At 41.6% G+C, this 14901-nt stretch overlaps 2 protein-coding genes across 25 annotated transcripts in view; both read right to left on the bottom strand.

The window, feature by feature from the left end:
• LOC135099804 (titin-like) overlaps window positions 1–14901 on the bottom strand; it is an 88124-nt gene that overhangs the window by 53534 nt on the left and 19689 nt on the right. The window contains exons 5-7 of one of the 23 annotated variants that reach the window (XM_064002356.1): window positions 14150–14458; window positions 13576–13695; window positions 13024–13109 (exon numbers count right to left, since the gene is read on the bottom strand). The exons of the other annotated variants lie outside the window; for them this stretch is intronic. Coding sequence (XP_063858426.1) covers window positions 13053–13109; window positions 13576–13695; window positions 14150–14458 — 486 coding nt within the window. The 3' untranslated portion in view covers window positions 13024–13052. Of the gene's footprint in view, window positions 1–13023; window positions 13110–13575; window positions 13696–14149; window positions 14459–14901 lie in introns of those variants that run through there. 23 annotated transcript variants of the gene reach the window in all.
• LOC135099807 (uncharacterized) lies at window positions 503–10326 on the bottom strand. 2 transcript variants are annotated; one of them, XM_064002359.1, is made up of 10 exons: window positions 10168–10326; window positions 9683–9814; window positions 9270–9365; window positions 7597–7698; window positions 6996–7106; window positions 5964–6065; window positions 4791–5219; window positions 3669–3836; window positions 2371–2478; window positions 503–979 (listed from the first exon to the last, which is right to left on the bottom strand). In XM_064002359.1, the coding sequence occupies exons 1-10, from the start codon at window positions 10213–10215 to the stop codon at window positions 701–703; spliced, it is 1575 nt and encodes a 524-aa protein (XP_063858429.1). In that variant the 5' UTR covers window positions 10216–10326; the 3' UTR covers window positions 503–700. The 2 variants fall into 2 exon arrangements, with proteins under 2 accessions (XP_063858429.1, XP_063858430.1); XM_064002360.1 differs by lacking the exons at window positions 2371–2478; window positions 3669–3836 and having other exon boundaries at window positions 515–979.

Raw genomic sequence — 14901 nt, 5'->3', positions numbered from 1 at the left:
TGTGTGTGTGTGTGTGTGTGTGTGTGTGTGTGTGTGTGATATTTCACCATTCCACTCCTCGACTCAGCCCAAGCTTCTCAAAATTACTCACTAACTTCAACTTACGGGAAACAAAAGACGACTACAATGATCATAACACACACACATACACACACACACACACACACACACACACACACACACACACACACACACACACACACACACACACACGCTAAAAAAAAAAAGTTGGGGGGAACAAAACCTGAAAGATAAACAAAATAAATCCGAAAAGAATGACGGTAATGGTTTAAGCAAAATTTCCCTCACTCGTCATTTTCCACTTTTCCTGACACACTTTAAGTCTCCTCACCCTCAATTCAAGGTCGTGAGTTTAGTGGGTCAAATATATTCAACAGGTCAAGGTCGAGTAAGAAAACTGGTGATGGGGTTAATTTAGGTCTTGTTTACAGAGAGAGAGAGAGAGAGAGAGAGAGAGAATTTTTAATATGTATGCATTTGAGTCATAACAAACCAGTAAGTCACCTATGAATCATACCTCGCAAACTAGCACCAACATAATTAAGAATATACATCATAACATGCGTGCGTAAGTAAAAAAAAAAGAAAAATAAATAAATCAATAAATAAAAATAAATAAATAAATAAATAATAATAACGACAAATAAATAATATGTTTGCAAAACATGAAACATATGTTTTAGCTAACATGCACAGCGGAGCAACAGCAACAACAATAACAAATGAGCACAACAAGCAAGCGAGTCTCGAGAGGCGTGTCAGAGGCTGGAAAAGGCCCAAAGTGCAGTGTGAGAGGATGAGATGAGTGTGTATGGAGGCGCAGGTGCGGGAAAAGGTGGAGACAGCGAGGGTGGAGGAGAGGGCCACTCACCATGAGGTTTACTGACACCCCCGTGCTGATGTGCCGCCGCGGGGGAGTGCGGGGTGGGGGAGGGATGGGCCCCACCAAGGAAGCGCACTACAAAATACACCAGAGTGGTACAGTGGAACTTTTTTTTTTTTCGTCAGCATTACAACTATGCATGTATTCAGAAAACTAAGTAGCAATGATGTTACTCCATTTTTTTATACGCCATCACTATATATAACTTTATATAAGGAAACTATGTACGCTTTTTTTCTATACGTTAACATTACCTCTATATTCTATACATTAACACTGTAACTCAATACTATAGAGAAAACTCTATTCGACTAATATTCTGGCATTTCTCTTATAGTAAATCCTGCAACTACTCATATGTATAGAGCGAACAACTATTGCAAAAATGTCCCACAACTGCGCGTCAAGACAACTATATACGAATCAAGTTCCACCATGTTTTCTAAAATCAGCCCTAAAACGATGTGGCTACTATGAGTCACTGGTTCGGAAGCGACATGTTTATTCTCTGGTAGCGCGACACTTGACCTACCTACACGCTGGTTGCAGAACTACAATGGCGAGTGAATCCTCCAAGCAAACGAGGCGGAAAATTATCAGGCGCATTAATAACATATAATAAATCCACATGACATGGCCTGGCATCACACTCCCGCCCTGAGCCAGCTAGTCTGTTTCCGGGGCGATCAAGGCAGCAGAGACGCATTATAACTAACAGTGAGGCAAATGTTACGGGAATCAAATAAGCCACGCAGAAATGATGATGGATTCGTGAGGCCACAACAATAAGATCATAGGATACTCTAGCTGGATAAATCTCTATCTTTTGTGGTGAGTTGGATGCTACTTAGAGGGAATTCGGGAGTTTATTCATTGCGGGAGGAGGGAGAGCGCCGTGCCTGAATAACTTTCACAGATTAAACTAGACTTGCCAATCACTTCTTCCTATGCAGGGATTAAAACTATAGAAAAGGTAATCCGAGCCACTACTAAAAGAGAACGCAGCTCTTGGGAAAAAAAAAAAAAAATTTACTACAATAGAAGTGAAAATTACGAGTTAAATAATTAGCCACACAAATCTCTTCTGATACTAAGGAGACGGGGTTCGAGGGGCCTTCACTAAGTAAGAGAAGCCGCCGCGCCAGGACAGTCTATACGGGAGACTTACTACAATAGAGGCAACGATTACGGTTAAACTAGCCACACAAATTTCTTCTTGGGGTTTGATACTATGGAGACGAAGTTCGAGGAGCCTTTACTAAGAGGGGACATTGCTCCAGAAGAGTCTACTGAACACTTACTACGATAGAGGCAAAAAATAAATGAAAAAAAAGTAATAATAATAAATAAATAACGGGTTAAACTAGCCACACAAATTTCTTCCTAGGGTTTGATACAAAGGAGACGGGTGTTCGAGGGTCTTAAACTGAGAAGGGGCGCCGCGCCTGCAGTCTACAGACACTTACTATACGCGCCACATTGGCTTTGGTGATGTATGGTTTACGACCGCTGCCTGCCCTGCCCGCCTCGTCCAGGGCCTCACACAGCCGCGCCTGGTCACAGTAGCTCCGTCGCTGCAAGCCACAAGCGGCCCACGGAGCACCAGCAGCAGGAGGAACCAAGGGAAAGTTATGTGTGGCAAGGGGAGTTTGTAATTCGTAAACGCAATTTTTCAGTACTGTTTTTCAATTTGCAATAGCTTTCAAGACAAACTTCACGAATTACAATCTTCGTTGCCACACATTTTTCCCCCCGTGTTTTTGTATAATTGCTGAAAAACTTAACTTCCCGAACTATAAAGTCCAGCAACAGTTATGAAGAGAAACGGGATTGTAATTCGTGAAGCCAAAATGCTTAGCGCTTTTAATTTACTTGCTGCAGTTTTTATGACACATTCTGGAGGGGGAACGGGGAAGGAAAGCCAGTCTACGAGCTCATTTTCAGTTCTTACATTCTTACGCAGCAAGGGGTCATCCAATGCACCGCCGCGACCCGTAACGTCCAGATCACTCAGATCGTGTTGAGGTGAAGACTGCTTCCTTCTTGGACGGAAGAGCACAATGATGATAACGAGACAATAGTACTTCGCATTAACTAGTCATGATACCTCAGCCATTCAGAATTATCAAACATTACAAAAGTCTATGCTCCCGCCTTGTAACCCTCGTAGGTAGCGTCATTTCTGCACTTACACGCACACATTGAAAATCACCTCTGTGTCTGAACTTGAGCTTCACAACCATATTTCGTCATAACTCGTGAGAAAATTAAACTTAGTTCGCAACTTAATTAATTTACACGCATAACAGAGGCTGGCAGAAATTTAGAGTTCAAGTAATTATATGAAGTTTCTGGATATTAGACATTTCATAACCAGCAAACAAGAGCGTCTGTTTCATCATCATCACTGAATCCTTCCCTCATGAAAGGACTCCATGCTCTCACCTTACGGCGATCAGGTGAAGTGGACATTACAGTCCGCGACGCTACTTGATATGTTAGCGGGAATATTTAATGGCACACACACAGCTCATCATTACAGCACAGACTACTGCCACTCACTCATCCCAGGCCAGGGTGCGTGAGCCTGAGGATCTCATATAACCCATTCTAGCTGAGACACAGCTACGCCGCATCTAGCATGACGGGGCAACGCACCGCATGTCCACCAACACCACAATGTTTGCAGGTCACATTTATCCACGGGGCACTACACGGGTTGAGGGAAGTGAGGGAGGAGCTGGGCTAGTGTGCTGTACTGTACCAGGTGTTTGACGGAGACGCCCGTGTACACGCTGGCCCTAGGCGGCGATGGTGCGGCATCATTGTTGTTGTTGGTGTTATTATTGTTGATGTTGGTTTTGTTGTTATTAGGAGCAGGGGGCTTTGAGCGGCGCCCCCCAAGATCGACCATGGTGGGAGAGTCGCCCCTCTGCCCACAGGGTCAGCCCACGCCCACGCGAACACCAGGTAAGGGGCGGCGGGACGGGAGCCCGACCCAGAGGGCAGTGGGGCGGTGGGCGGGCGCCGCCGACCAGCCCACCAACACCACCAGCACCAGAAGTAGCACCAGCACCAACACCACCAGGAAGGGGGGCACCGTGGAAGCAGCAGAGGCCGCCACGTTTGGCCACCAGCAAGATGCAGTGGCGGCGGCGGCGGCGAGTGGTGCACCAAACGGCGAGGCGACAGGCAGGCAGGCAGACGGGCCAGGCAGAGGCGAGGACGGTGGAGTGCGGCAAGCGGGCGGCACGGAGTCACCACGCGACGTCCACAGCCACACCGGCGCAATGCCCGCGTCACCACGCAACAAACACACGCACGCACAGGGAGACGCGGCGGTCAGTCGCCGTCAGTGATGCAGGAGCAGTGAAGGCCGTCGCAACAACGTAAAGAGAGATCACCACGAGTTAACCTCCAATTTTGCCGCTGCACAACCTCTACTTCCGCCACTACCATGATCCTACATACCGCTACTCACACTCTAACTAGCAGCTGTGTGTGTCACTGCGTATCTCTGTACAAGTGTTAAGGAAATACGTTCACCAAGACTAGTGACAATGTGCACCCAATTTTATACATTCAGTAGTATGAAATATTACGACTAGTTGTACAAACTTCAATAATCTACTCTGAAAACTACCAACCTACTCTGGAATTGTAACCCATTACCAGGAAACTGTGTGACTGGCTAGCGTAATTCGAGATGTCTCAGCAAGTGACACTAACGTTTAATATCATGTTACTTTTTGTAGCTAGAGCGTATAAACAAATACAACAATGCGGCTCACAACATACGAGGTGGTACTTGTTCGGGATCAACGTTGGTACATCGTTATTTATCAATTTCACGCTTCACTACAACAAGATAACATCCAGTACCCACCTGGTATTCGGCGATGACGGCTTCACCATCAGTACTGTCAGCCTTAGCCAGATTTTGCTTAGTGGCGGTTTTGTGAGCTGTCTTTTTGTCCTGCACCCCTGATGTTCCCTGAGAAGGCTGGACTGATAATATTTTTGGCTTTTTGGTGGAGGTGTCTGTCTTGGCGGCGGACTTACTTGTATTGCTTAGGACGAATTTGCCTGGACGCGACGCCGTGGCGTGCTGTGGGAGGGAGCTGGAAGGGCAGGGTAGGGTGGAAGTGGGTTTAGGGGCGAGCAACGGCTTAGGTGGCGAGGACTCGGGTTCTTTTTTACTCAGTTTAGGGATTTGGGTAGTACTTTTGTGAGGGGAGGGTTTCAGAATAGGAATTCTGGACTCTGTGGGGAGAGGTAACTTGCTACAAGCTTTGTAGGTGCTGTTGCCTGGCTTCTGTTGAGTCCGCGGGGCAGTGAGGGCACACGAAAAGAGAATGTTATTTTCAAAGATTGTAACAATATACCAAACTGGATACATGTTTTGTGTGTTTATCACGTAATATAGACATCTATGATATTTCGCAAGCCATTCCGTTCGGGCAGTATTGCTGATCCAAGTAAAGAACATACTCAATGAATCTGTTCATGTAGAAGAACGACTAATGACTAATGTTCACTATACATACTACTCCTACATAACCAGGATGTCCCATTTTACATAACAAACAGTATTTCACAACATCAAAATCAGATGTTGCACATATCTAAAAAGCGTGGATGGCCAAACATCCCCGTCCACACCTCTCTAAGATAAACGTCTACCTCAACGCGTTCATTACGGCGCGTCCCAGCACACTCATCACGACTCCACACTGATCTTGTGGTGCTGACGAAACCTATTTCAACAGTTCAGCTATTTCCTGAACACATCTAAACCGACTCTTCTGCCAAAAATCAGTCCTATTACTTTTCCACGTGTTCAGATGCTATGCAAGGAGTTACTACACAACAGGGAGGCGGAGAATATTTGTTCAAAGAATCAATTGTGTTTGAGCGACTGAATAATCAGAGAGAAGAACAATGTGATGTGAAAACGCACAAACAGCAAAAAAGAGTCAGCATGCAATGATGAAGGACAGACCAGTCTGAGGCAGCACCGTGAGGTGCGAGAGGACAAACAGCGCGCAACACAACTCACCATAGCGTGGGAGTGAGGGAGGGAGGGCGAGACACCACCGTACTCCCACAGGCCGCCTGACTCACCGCTGGTCAGTCTGTGCAGGTCACCATAACTTGCCCGCTGTTAGTAGTAAGTTAGTAGGTCAGGCCAGTTATATGGTAGGCTACTCTCCTGTTATTAGACCAGGCAAGCTTCATTGCAAAATTTTGCTACTTTAGGCAAAAGGCAAGCACAAAATTAGGTAACATTCAGCATACTGGCTATGTTAGAGCTATTATGGTACGGAAAGAAAAAAAAAGAACAAGAAGTCATGATATACTGTAAATGTCAAGTTTCCGAAATAGCTTTGTTATTCTTAACTATAATAATTAGAAAAGGATGTCTTTACAAAAGTCAACCAGGGTAACTGTTGTTCAGCTTGTATCTCTCTCTCTCTCTCTCTCTCTCTCTCTCTCTCTCTCTCTCTCTCTCTCTCTCTCTCTCTCTCTGATAATCCAGCATTGGCAGTCGTTAAACTGTGGTTACAGCAAACTAAATTCCATAATTTCTCAAAGAATAATAAAAAGAAAAAATAAATAAAAAATTACTGTTATAGCTGATACCATTAAGGACCACACTTTCAGATGCACTGAGAAAGCTAGTGATATGCTAAACAATGCAGTCACCCTCAATATATATATATATATATATATATATATATATATATATATATATATATATATATATATATATATATATATATATATATATATATATATATATATATATATATATATATAGTGCAGTCAGAAGATCTGTATCCCTACTAAACAGTCACAAGCTCTGTAATTAATTTATTTGTCAGCTTTAACTAATTAAACCTTGTCATAAATGTATGTTTTAGTTGAATACATACATAGTCTGAATACAAGTACATGGGTACAACTACACACTGATGTGTGCTGTGCAAAGGCATCATAACTACCATCAATAATGAAAATGAATCGAGTGGACGTCAAAAATAGCTCTAATGCATCAGGTGCTACATGAGGGTTGTCCATCCACACTTACCAACTTCTTGACGTTGACAGAGTGTGTTGGGGAGAGATGTCTGGGCGTGGTGGGGGTTGTGGGCCCAAGAGGCTCACTGTTTAGTCGCGTCAGGTCAGAAAAGCTCCGTGTCTGTCCGCCACCACAACGACACACACACACACACACACACGCTGGTTACTATCATCATCACTACATCTATTACACCAAGTTGTAAACACTCAGAAGGCTACATCTATTACACCAAGTTGTTAACACTCAGAAGGAAATTACTAACTGCATATCATCACAACTATCACCAAATGAACACTGATGTCAACTCAGCAGAAACAAAATTTCCACCTATGCAATTGAAACTCTTTAGGAATTACTATGACATTATCTCAGTGATTTTCTACATCACATGATGCAACAATGCAAAATATATTCAGGAATCAAGATACATCATATTTCAAAACAAATAAGTAACAAAAGGCTCCCATTTGCCACTATAAGACATGTTACAGTAATGTGATGAAGATGCTTTACCTTCTGCTGAGTGTGTACAGTGTCCATCCATCATCACTAAAATACTACAACACAAGTACAACTACATCTGTCTCACTAGTGCTGCCTGACTCACCAAGGCCTTCACGTTGACAGAGGCCAGGGCGGGTCGGTCACACTCTATAATGGAACACGGGGAGTCGCGACCTACACCGCGCAGGTCGTTCATGCTCCGAGTCTGGCCGAGCAGCACCCAAGGGCAGGTTGTTAGTATGGGGTTAGTGAGCAACATACACACAAGCGCACACACAAACACACACATTCTAACTTTCTCTCAAGCTCATTAGTAAAGATGTCAAGCTGGGATGATATCATCATAATGCAAATAGTTGCATGCTCTTCATTAACTCAGAACTCTCAACACAGATAACATTAGCTGGAAAACTACCAAATTAGGCATACAGAATAAGAAAATGACTGCTTTGTTGATTAGCTTAAACTTCAAAGACTATCTAAAATTGAGTATCCATAATTATTATACTTGAAGGTATAAATGAAGGCTTAGAAAGCAGTTGTGCTTATCAGTCACAGGAGACAAGAAATGAGACCATGAAAGTTTTAAGTCCTGTTCAAGTTATCCAAGTGATCACTGAAAGTACATAATTAATCACTTCATCTGTGACATGTATCTAGCTAAACCACAAACTCCACAGTCACATTTCACATCACAAGGACACATTGCAGACTCATAACTTCAGATCCCTCAGTATACCGATGATAATGATTTGCTCCCCTACATACTTTTGCATGCAAGTTATGATTATACATACATGAAGGTTAAGAACAACAGCACACTTAGCAAGCAATGTTAGTATGGTAGGCAATGGATACCTCACCTTGATGTGGAATTAAATTTTGGAAAGGACACCAATCATAACAAAAAATTCCTCAGAGTTTCCCCGCCCAACAAAAAATATCTCCACAAAATTATTGATAGTTCTTTTTGTTCTTCTCTTCTCCTCCTCCTCCTCCAAATCAATTACACACAATCTCAACATATTAGTGTTTTCTTCGATTTGGCATCAGAACTCTTTCTTCAGAGGGTGAAACACACACACACACACACACACACACACACACACACACACACACACACACACACACACACACACCACTGGTACTGTGGGCAGCCAGCCTTATTCTGATGGTTGTAGGTCACAAAGTGAAGCCAGAACCATCACTTGTTTTGATAAGGGCATCGTGCCATCATAAGCATCTTAACACACAAGCATCATAAGGCAAGTAATAATAAATGTTGTCACTTGATGAAACACCAAAATCCTGTTTGAGCAGGGAAAGAAAATAAAAATAAATAAATAAAATAAATAAATAAAAAAAGTAAAAAAAATAAATAAATAAAATAAAATTGGGATACTGTATATGGAGGAATTGCTTTCCATAAAATGGCAAGTTTGTATAAATGATATGTATAATAGATTCTAAAACTGATGGACTCCTTCAGGTCAAAGATACCAATAAATCTGATGCATAGGATTTCTGCATCTGAGGCTGACAATCTACATCATAATGCTTTGACACTGCTGAATAACACACACACACACACACACACACACACACACACACACACACAGGAATACCTCTGCACTTGAAACCCTAAAATAATGCATATCATAACTGATCCCTTGAAATCTCACACACCTTACACTTCATATCCAGCAAATAACTTGGTGCTGTGGTTGTGTATAAATTACAAGTTGGGGACTTGATGGTATGTATGGGAACACTTACCAGCTGTCGAATGGAGACACCAGTATCAAGAGGCTGCTTGGATGGAGTGTGGCTGCGGGAGAGGCCGTCCTGCACTGACCGGCAGTATTCCTCACGCTGACAAATCACAATTTCTTTTGTTACTATTGGAACTTTCTTCAGGATTTACTGAAGAAAAGTCTATAAGAAAATAATGATATTCCATCTGCAGTGAATGGATTTCTATTTATTTTTTTACATTTATTATAGGACAGATGAATGGGTAATATTTTTATCAACTTCTTCCACGCTTTTATCATCTGAACTAGAATGACAAAAATGCATCCTAATCTCAGAAATAAAAAAAATCTTCCTTAACTAAGATGATGATGATAAATGGATGAACATTAATATGTAATATTACTGACTCTCACAGAGTAGAGAAGGTGACTCACCAGTTGCTGGAGAGACACATTCAGTTCCTCCTTGGGTGCAGGGCTGCCACCAGCTGGACTACAGCTGCCACTGCTGCTATGCCGGCTGACCGCACAGGAGGATCCTGAGGCTGTGGCCTCGTATGCTGATTTCTGTTGTGAGGTGTTGGTGTCGTTAGTTCACTCACATGCATAACACCATTCCAAATACACTCCAGTACATATAATGCTGACACAAACAAACATGATATTTGGCCATGTTTTGTCATGGTTTCAGGAAAAAAAATAAAAAAATAAATAAAAAATTAACATACACTCTATAAGGCACCATTTCTGCAATTTCCATGCAAAAACAAATTCTAATGAACACAAAAATATTATATAAATTCATTTAATCAAAATAATAATCTACATCAGTTACTAAGTTAAAATGCACACATAACTAAATCACTATCCATTCATGGTAGAGAAAAAAATAAAGACATGTTGGTATTCCATGACTAAACCTTCATTGTGCAGTAGGTTGTGTGGTGCCTGGCAGGACTCACTTTCATGGTGTCCACTATTGTAAAATTCTAACACAACATCAAGGCATCACTTGTGTCTGGGTTGTGTGATAGCACACCACTGATGGCTTGCATTCCACACAGATATAATGTGCTCCTCTTAAAAAAAAAAAAAAAAAAAAAAAGAGGTACAAATCTGTTATCAGCAAGTTATCACAACTGTCTAACAAACTTTTCAGACAGTGATGCCAAGTCTTTCTGTGTACAGGGAACGGTGTAACCTGCATGGCTACACACTCTGAGGAGGAATATTGCTAATGTACTCTTTGTGTCTTGTAAACGGTAACAAAAAAAGTGAGGCCACAAGAGACACCCTTGTCTGTATCTTGTATTTCTTCAGTGAGATCAGGAGGGACATAATTTCTTGGCTACCTGCCTTTGTGGAAGATCACAGCCCAGTAAAAAGATAGATCAATAGGCAGAATATAAAATATGCAGCAGCTCTAAGATGTCTTCCTGTGTTATAACAGAAGACTGATTCTTGCAGAAGTTTTAAAGCCTTATGATGAACGAGTTTTTCTTGTTGTCTTCTACTGTTGCAGTTAGCTTTATTTTCCATTACTGCTTAATGGTTTCTGCTTGATGTCCATTTATAAGAAAGAGGAGTACAGACCATTTAAAAATTTTACAGGACCTTTCTAGCACATGAAAAGACCGCTTCCCATGCCAACACAGTATATGCCTATCTGCTGCCTGCCTTCTGTATACTATTTGCAAAATTAATCACTTGAATGTGACTGTCTTAATGTAAGCTAGATAGTTATGACAGCTGGTTAACAAATGGGGGAAATATAATGATGCAGTGTAAAAGATAACACCTATTTCTATATCACACACAGACAACATCTATTAGTTGTGCAATAAACCAAAATTAAAAGAAAATATTAGATGCATAGAAAAAGCATGGAAGAGTGCATAAATAATAGGGAACAGACCCTCTCTTCCACCAGCCACGCCATGACTTCATCTGTGGGAGGAGACAGGCCATCACCCAAACAAACCTTTCTCTTGGCATTAAAAAAAATAATTCCTACATATCTACAGAAAGTGAATGGAGACAGAACTACTTATGTCTGTGTTGCATATATTTTCTGCTTCAGTGTTAAACTAATACAGTTCTAATGTAGTGACTAAATGTGGAAAGGGACCTGATAATGGTTAAGGCTGTCATCTGTGGCACTGTACTTTGTTCTCCAAGGCAGAGGTTTGATGTGTGGTAGATGTACCTCTCACAGGGAATCTATCCTGCCTTCAGAGAATTTCTTAGTGTTTCTGTGATCTTGAGATCTTACAACTGTTATGAGAGAGAGAGAGAGAGAGAGAGAGAGAGAGAGAGAGAGAGAGAGAGAGAGAGGAGAGAGAGAGAGAGAGAGAGAGAGAGAGGAGAGAGAGAGAGAGAGAGAGAGAGAGAGGAGAGAGAGAGAGAGAGAGAGAGAGACGAGAGAGAGAGAGAGAGAGAGAGAGAGAGAGAGAGAGAGAGAGAAGAGAGAGAGAGAGAGAGAGAGGAAGAGAGGAGAGGAGAGAGGAGAGAGAGAGAGAGAGAGAGAGAGAGAAGAGAGAGAGAGCGAGAGAGAGAGAGAGAGAGAGAGGAGAGAGAGAGAGAGAGAGAGAGAGAGAGAGAGAGATATATATGCCATAGTTTGTTCTCCCATGCAGAGGTTTGATCTGCAGCAAGCACCTCTCATGGAGAATCTATCCTGCCTTCAGATAAATTTCTTATTGTTTCTATAAGTTTCCATCAGATGGAAGGCATAACAGTACTATGATGGAATGAGGCAATGTCAAATACAGTAATTTACTCATGGAGTATTGTAGCTCATTATACAAATGAAAATTTAATATAGATGGTAAATTACTATTAAAAGTAATTAAGAAATTGCAGTAGGAACAAAATTAATGCAGTGTATAATACACTGCTCTAATAGTGTAAACACACACAAAAAAACTCCTGTGTTAAAGGTGTATGATGAAAACATTACTCTGTAAACAACAGCAAGGCAGGATATCCATTTTCATATAGTTCCTCAAAATGAAAGTGAATACTATCCAAGTGATACCAAGTAACAGTATGTATGAACATTGAAAAAAAACTAATCCTATTCTTACATACCTGATATAAGTACTTTGCTGTAAGACAACTCAACTGTTCACTAACTTAAGATTCACAATGACAAAGGTGTTGATGGTTTAGCAATGTAAGGTGTCAGTGGGTGCCAGTGGGAGGTGATGATAGTGAGTGACAGGATGTAAGTTGGATGATAGATAGTGAGAGGGAGGAAGCAGCAGGACACTGATAAGACTGATGCCATTACCACTTTTTATCTCCCTTATCTGGCATGAGCTTGTAAGAGGGAATGACAACATTGTGTCTTCATATGCATTTCTGGATAAGAAGATTAAAATTATCAGTTCATGGAATTCAGATGAGTTGGAGAAAATGTGAATGATCTTTCCTTGTTTTCTAGGTAAATGTGTAACTTCATCCTTCATATGTGAACAAGAATCATAGAGGAAGGATCAATATCAATAAACTATTGGAAGACATGAGTCCTTATTTATCCTTTCCTTCTTATTCTTTGTAATATGGTGCAGTATTAAGGACTCAATGATACAAAGCACATTTATGGACAAAGGGATGAAGAGAATATCATGCAAAGATACTAAAAAGGACAAAATATGCTAAGATGATATGAGGAAGGGCATCAGGACATAGAGACAGTTTAGGAGATAAGGATGAGTACAAGGGGTGTAAGATGCAAGAATGGTTACAGATTCCATGGTGTGAGGTGCTTACTAGTGAGCGCAGGGACACTGGGGTGATGTCGTCAGGGCGGCTGGATGGGGGTGACAGGCCGGGGATGGGATGTGGAGTAGGTGTCAACCTGTGGGGTGGAGGGCATGGCTGACCTTACTGTTGGGTGATTATGTGCATTTACTTATACTCAGCTTGGCAGCTGAGTCCATACACAAAATTTTTAGTACCTTAGATAAGCTTGAAAATTATAGTTATTACATGAAGGTTCTTCAACCTTTTTAAAATATCTAGACATAAATCTTGCAGATTTTATGTATGTAAAGGAAAATACATTGATGCAAATGCAAAATGTACCAGCAAATACATTCCTCATTTTTTTTTAAACAAATTCCAATGAATTGATATGTGTACTACATATTTTGCATAACTTTTGTATAGGTTGAGATTCAGTCACTGAGACACATAAAATACTCTCTCACAACTTTACTTTAATCTCATTGGTAAAATATAATTATAGGTGTTTTTATATATTTTATTTACTTATTTATTTATTTGGAAAGGCAACTTTACCCAAGACATGGAAACACACTGACCAAGCTGCTGATGTTGACACTTGTGTTGAGTTCCGCCTTGATCTCCGGTTTGACGGGTGTCTTGAGGATGTCAGGTGTCGCCCTCTTGGTGTCCTGGGCAACACTCAGGTAGGATGAGCGCTGTCAGGAAGGGAGAGAAGAGTGTTAGAGTTGGCATGGTGAAAGGATTATTAGGTAAGCTGAAGCATTGCTTTGGGAATTATTCATGCTGCTAGTTACAATAATCTATCCCACGAGATATGATGTATTTCATTTTTATTTTCGCCCATCCAGTTATTGTCTTTACACACCATATACCAACTGAATGCAAAAAGGCGTCACTCAGATGACACACACGTGTACCTAACAAGAGCAGAGTAGTGTAACAAAGCAAGGCCTGTACTCTGAAACGTTTTGCTATCATGACTATTTTCAAAGGCCACGTAGATAATTAGCCGGGTTCTTAAGAGTGTTTCTCCTGTTAAACACACACACAAACACACACACACACAAAAAAAAAAAAGTAGCTTCAACTAGAGCCTTTAGAAAGTAGTCAGGGGAGGTACAGAAATGTTTCAGAATATGGTCGACTCACCAGCTGCTTGACGCTCACGCCCGCCAGATCCTCCCCGTCGCTGAGAGGTGCGGGTTCGGGTGTTTCTTTAGCAGACCGAGTGTTCTCCTTGTAGGCGTGGAGGAGGCTGTGGAAACCTTCCTTTATGTTGGTCTCGTGACTGATGAGAGGCTCCCTGTCGTTCAGGTTCTCATCCTTCACCTGCTCCCCATTGCAGCCGTTCTCAGGGTGGCGGATGATCGCGTGGCCATTGAAGAGTGGTGGTGTGGGTGCGGCCAGGTGCTCCTCCTCGCTGTCCAGTTCATTAGCGGAGCTGCTAGAGCTGGCCTCCTACAGAGTGAAGGGTAGGAAGTTAGCGACATTATGCAGTGAGTAGTGGGTTTACATAATAGGTGATGATAATGTTCGAATACTAAGCTAACAAAGGAAAACGTAGTTACTCAGTTTATATAGCCGTTTTCAGAAATTATTTGCTCTCGCCACAACTATTTTTCAAAGGTCACTGACATATTTAGCTGGATTCTCAAGTGTCTCTCTCCTGCTAATAATGTAGAAATCTTGTTAATCTGTCACTAGAACCATAAATTTAAACACCCTTATAAACCTGTGTAACTTCAACTAGAGCCTTTTGACAGTGTTTGTGCAGAGAGAAGGGTTTCAGAATACGGTCCATAATCTGGCTAGTGGGTTTACATAATTAATGACTGATAATATATAATTGAACAGCCAGGTAACAAAGGAGATGACACATTGATCTAGTTCGTCTCTTTAAC

This window comes from Scylla paramamosain, chromosome 4, assembly GCF_035594125.1.
Source record: "Scylla paramamosain isolate STU-SP2022 chromosome 4, ASM3559412v1, whole genome shotgun sequence".
NCBI lineage: Eukaryota > Metazoa > Arthropoda > Malacostraca > Decapoda > Portunidae > Scylla > Scylla paramamosain.
This window is presented reverse-complemented; position numbering and strand designations above follow the sequence as displayed.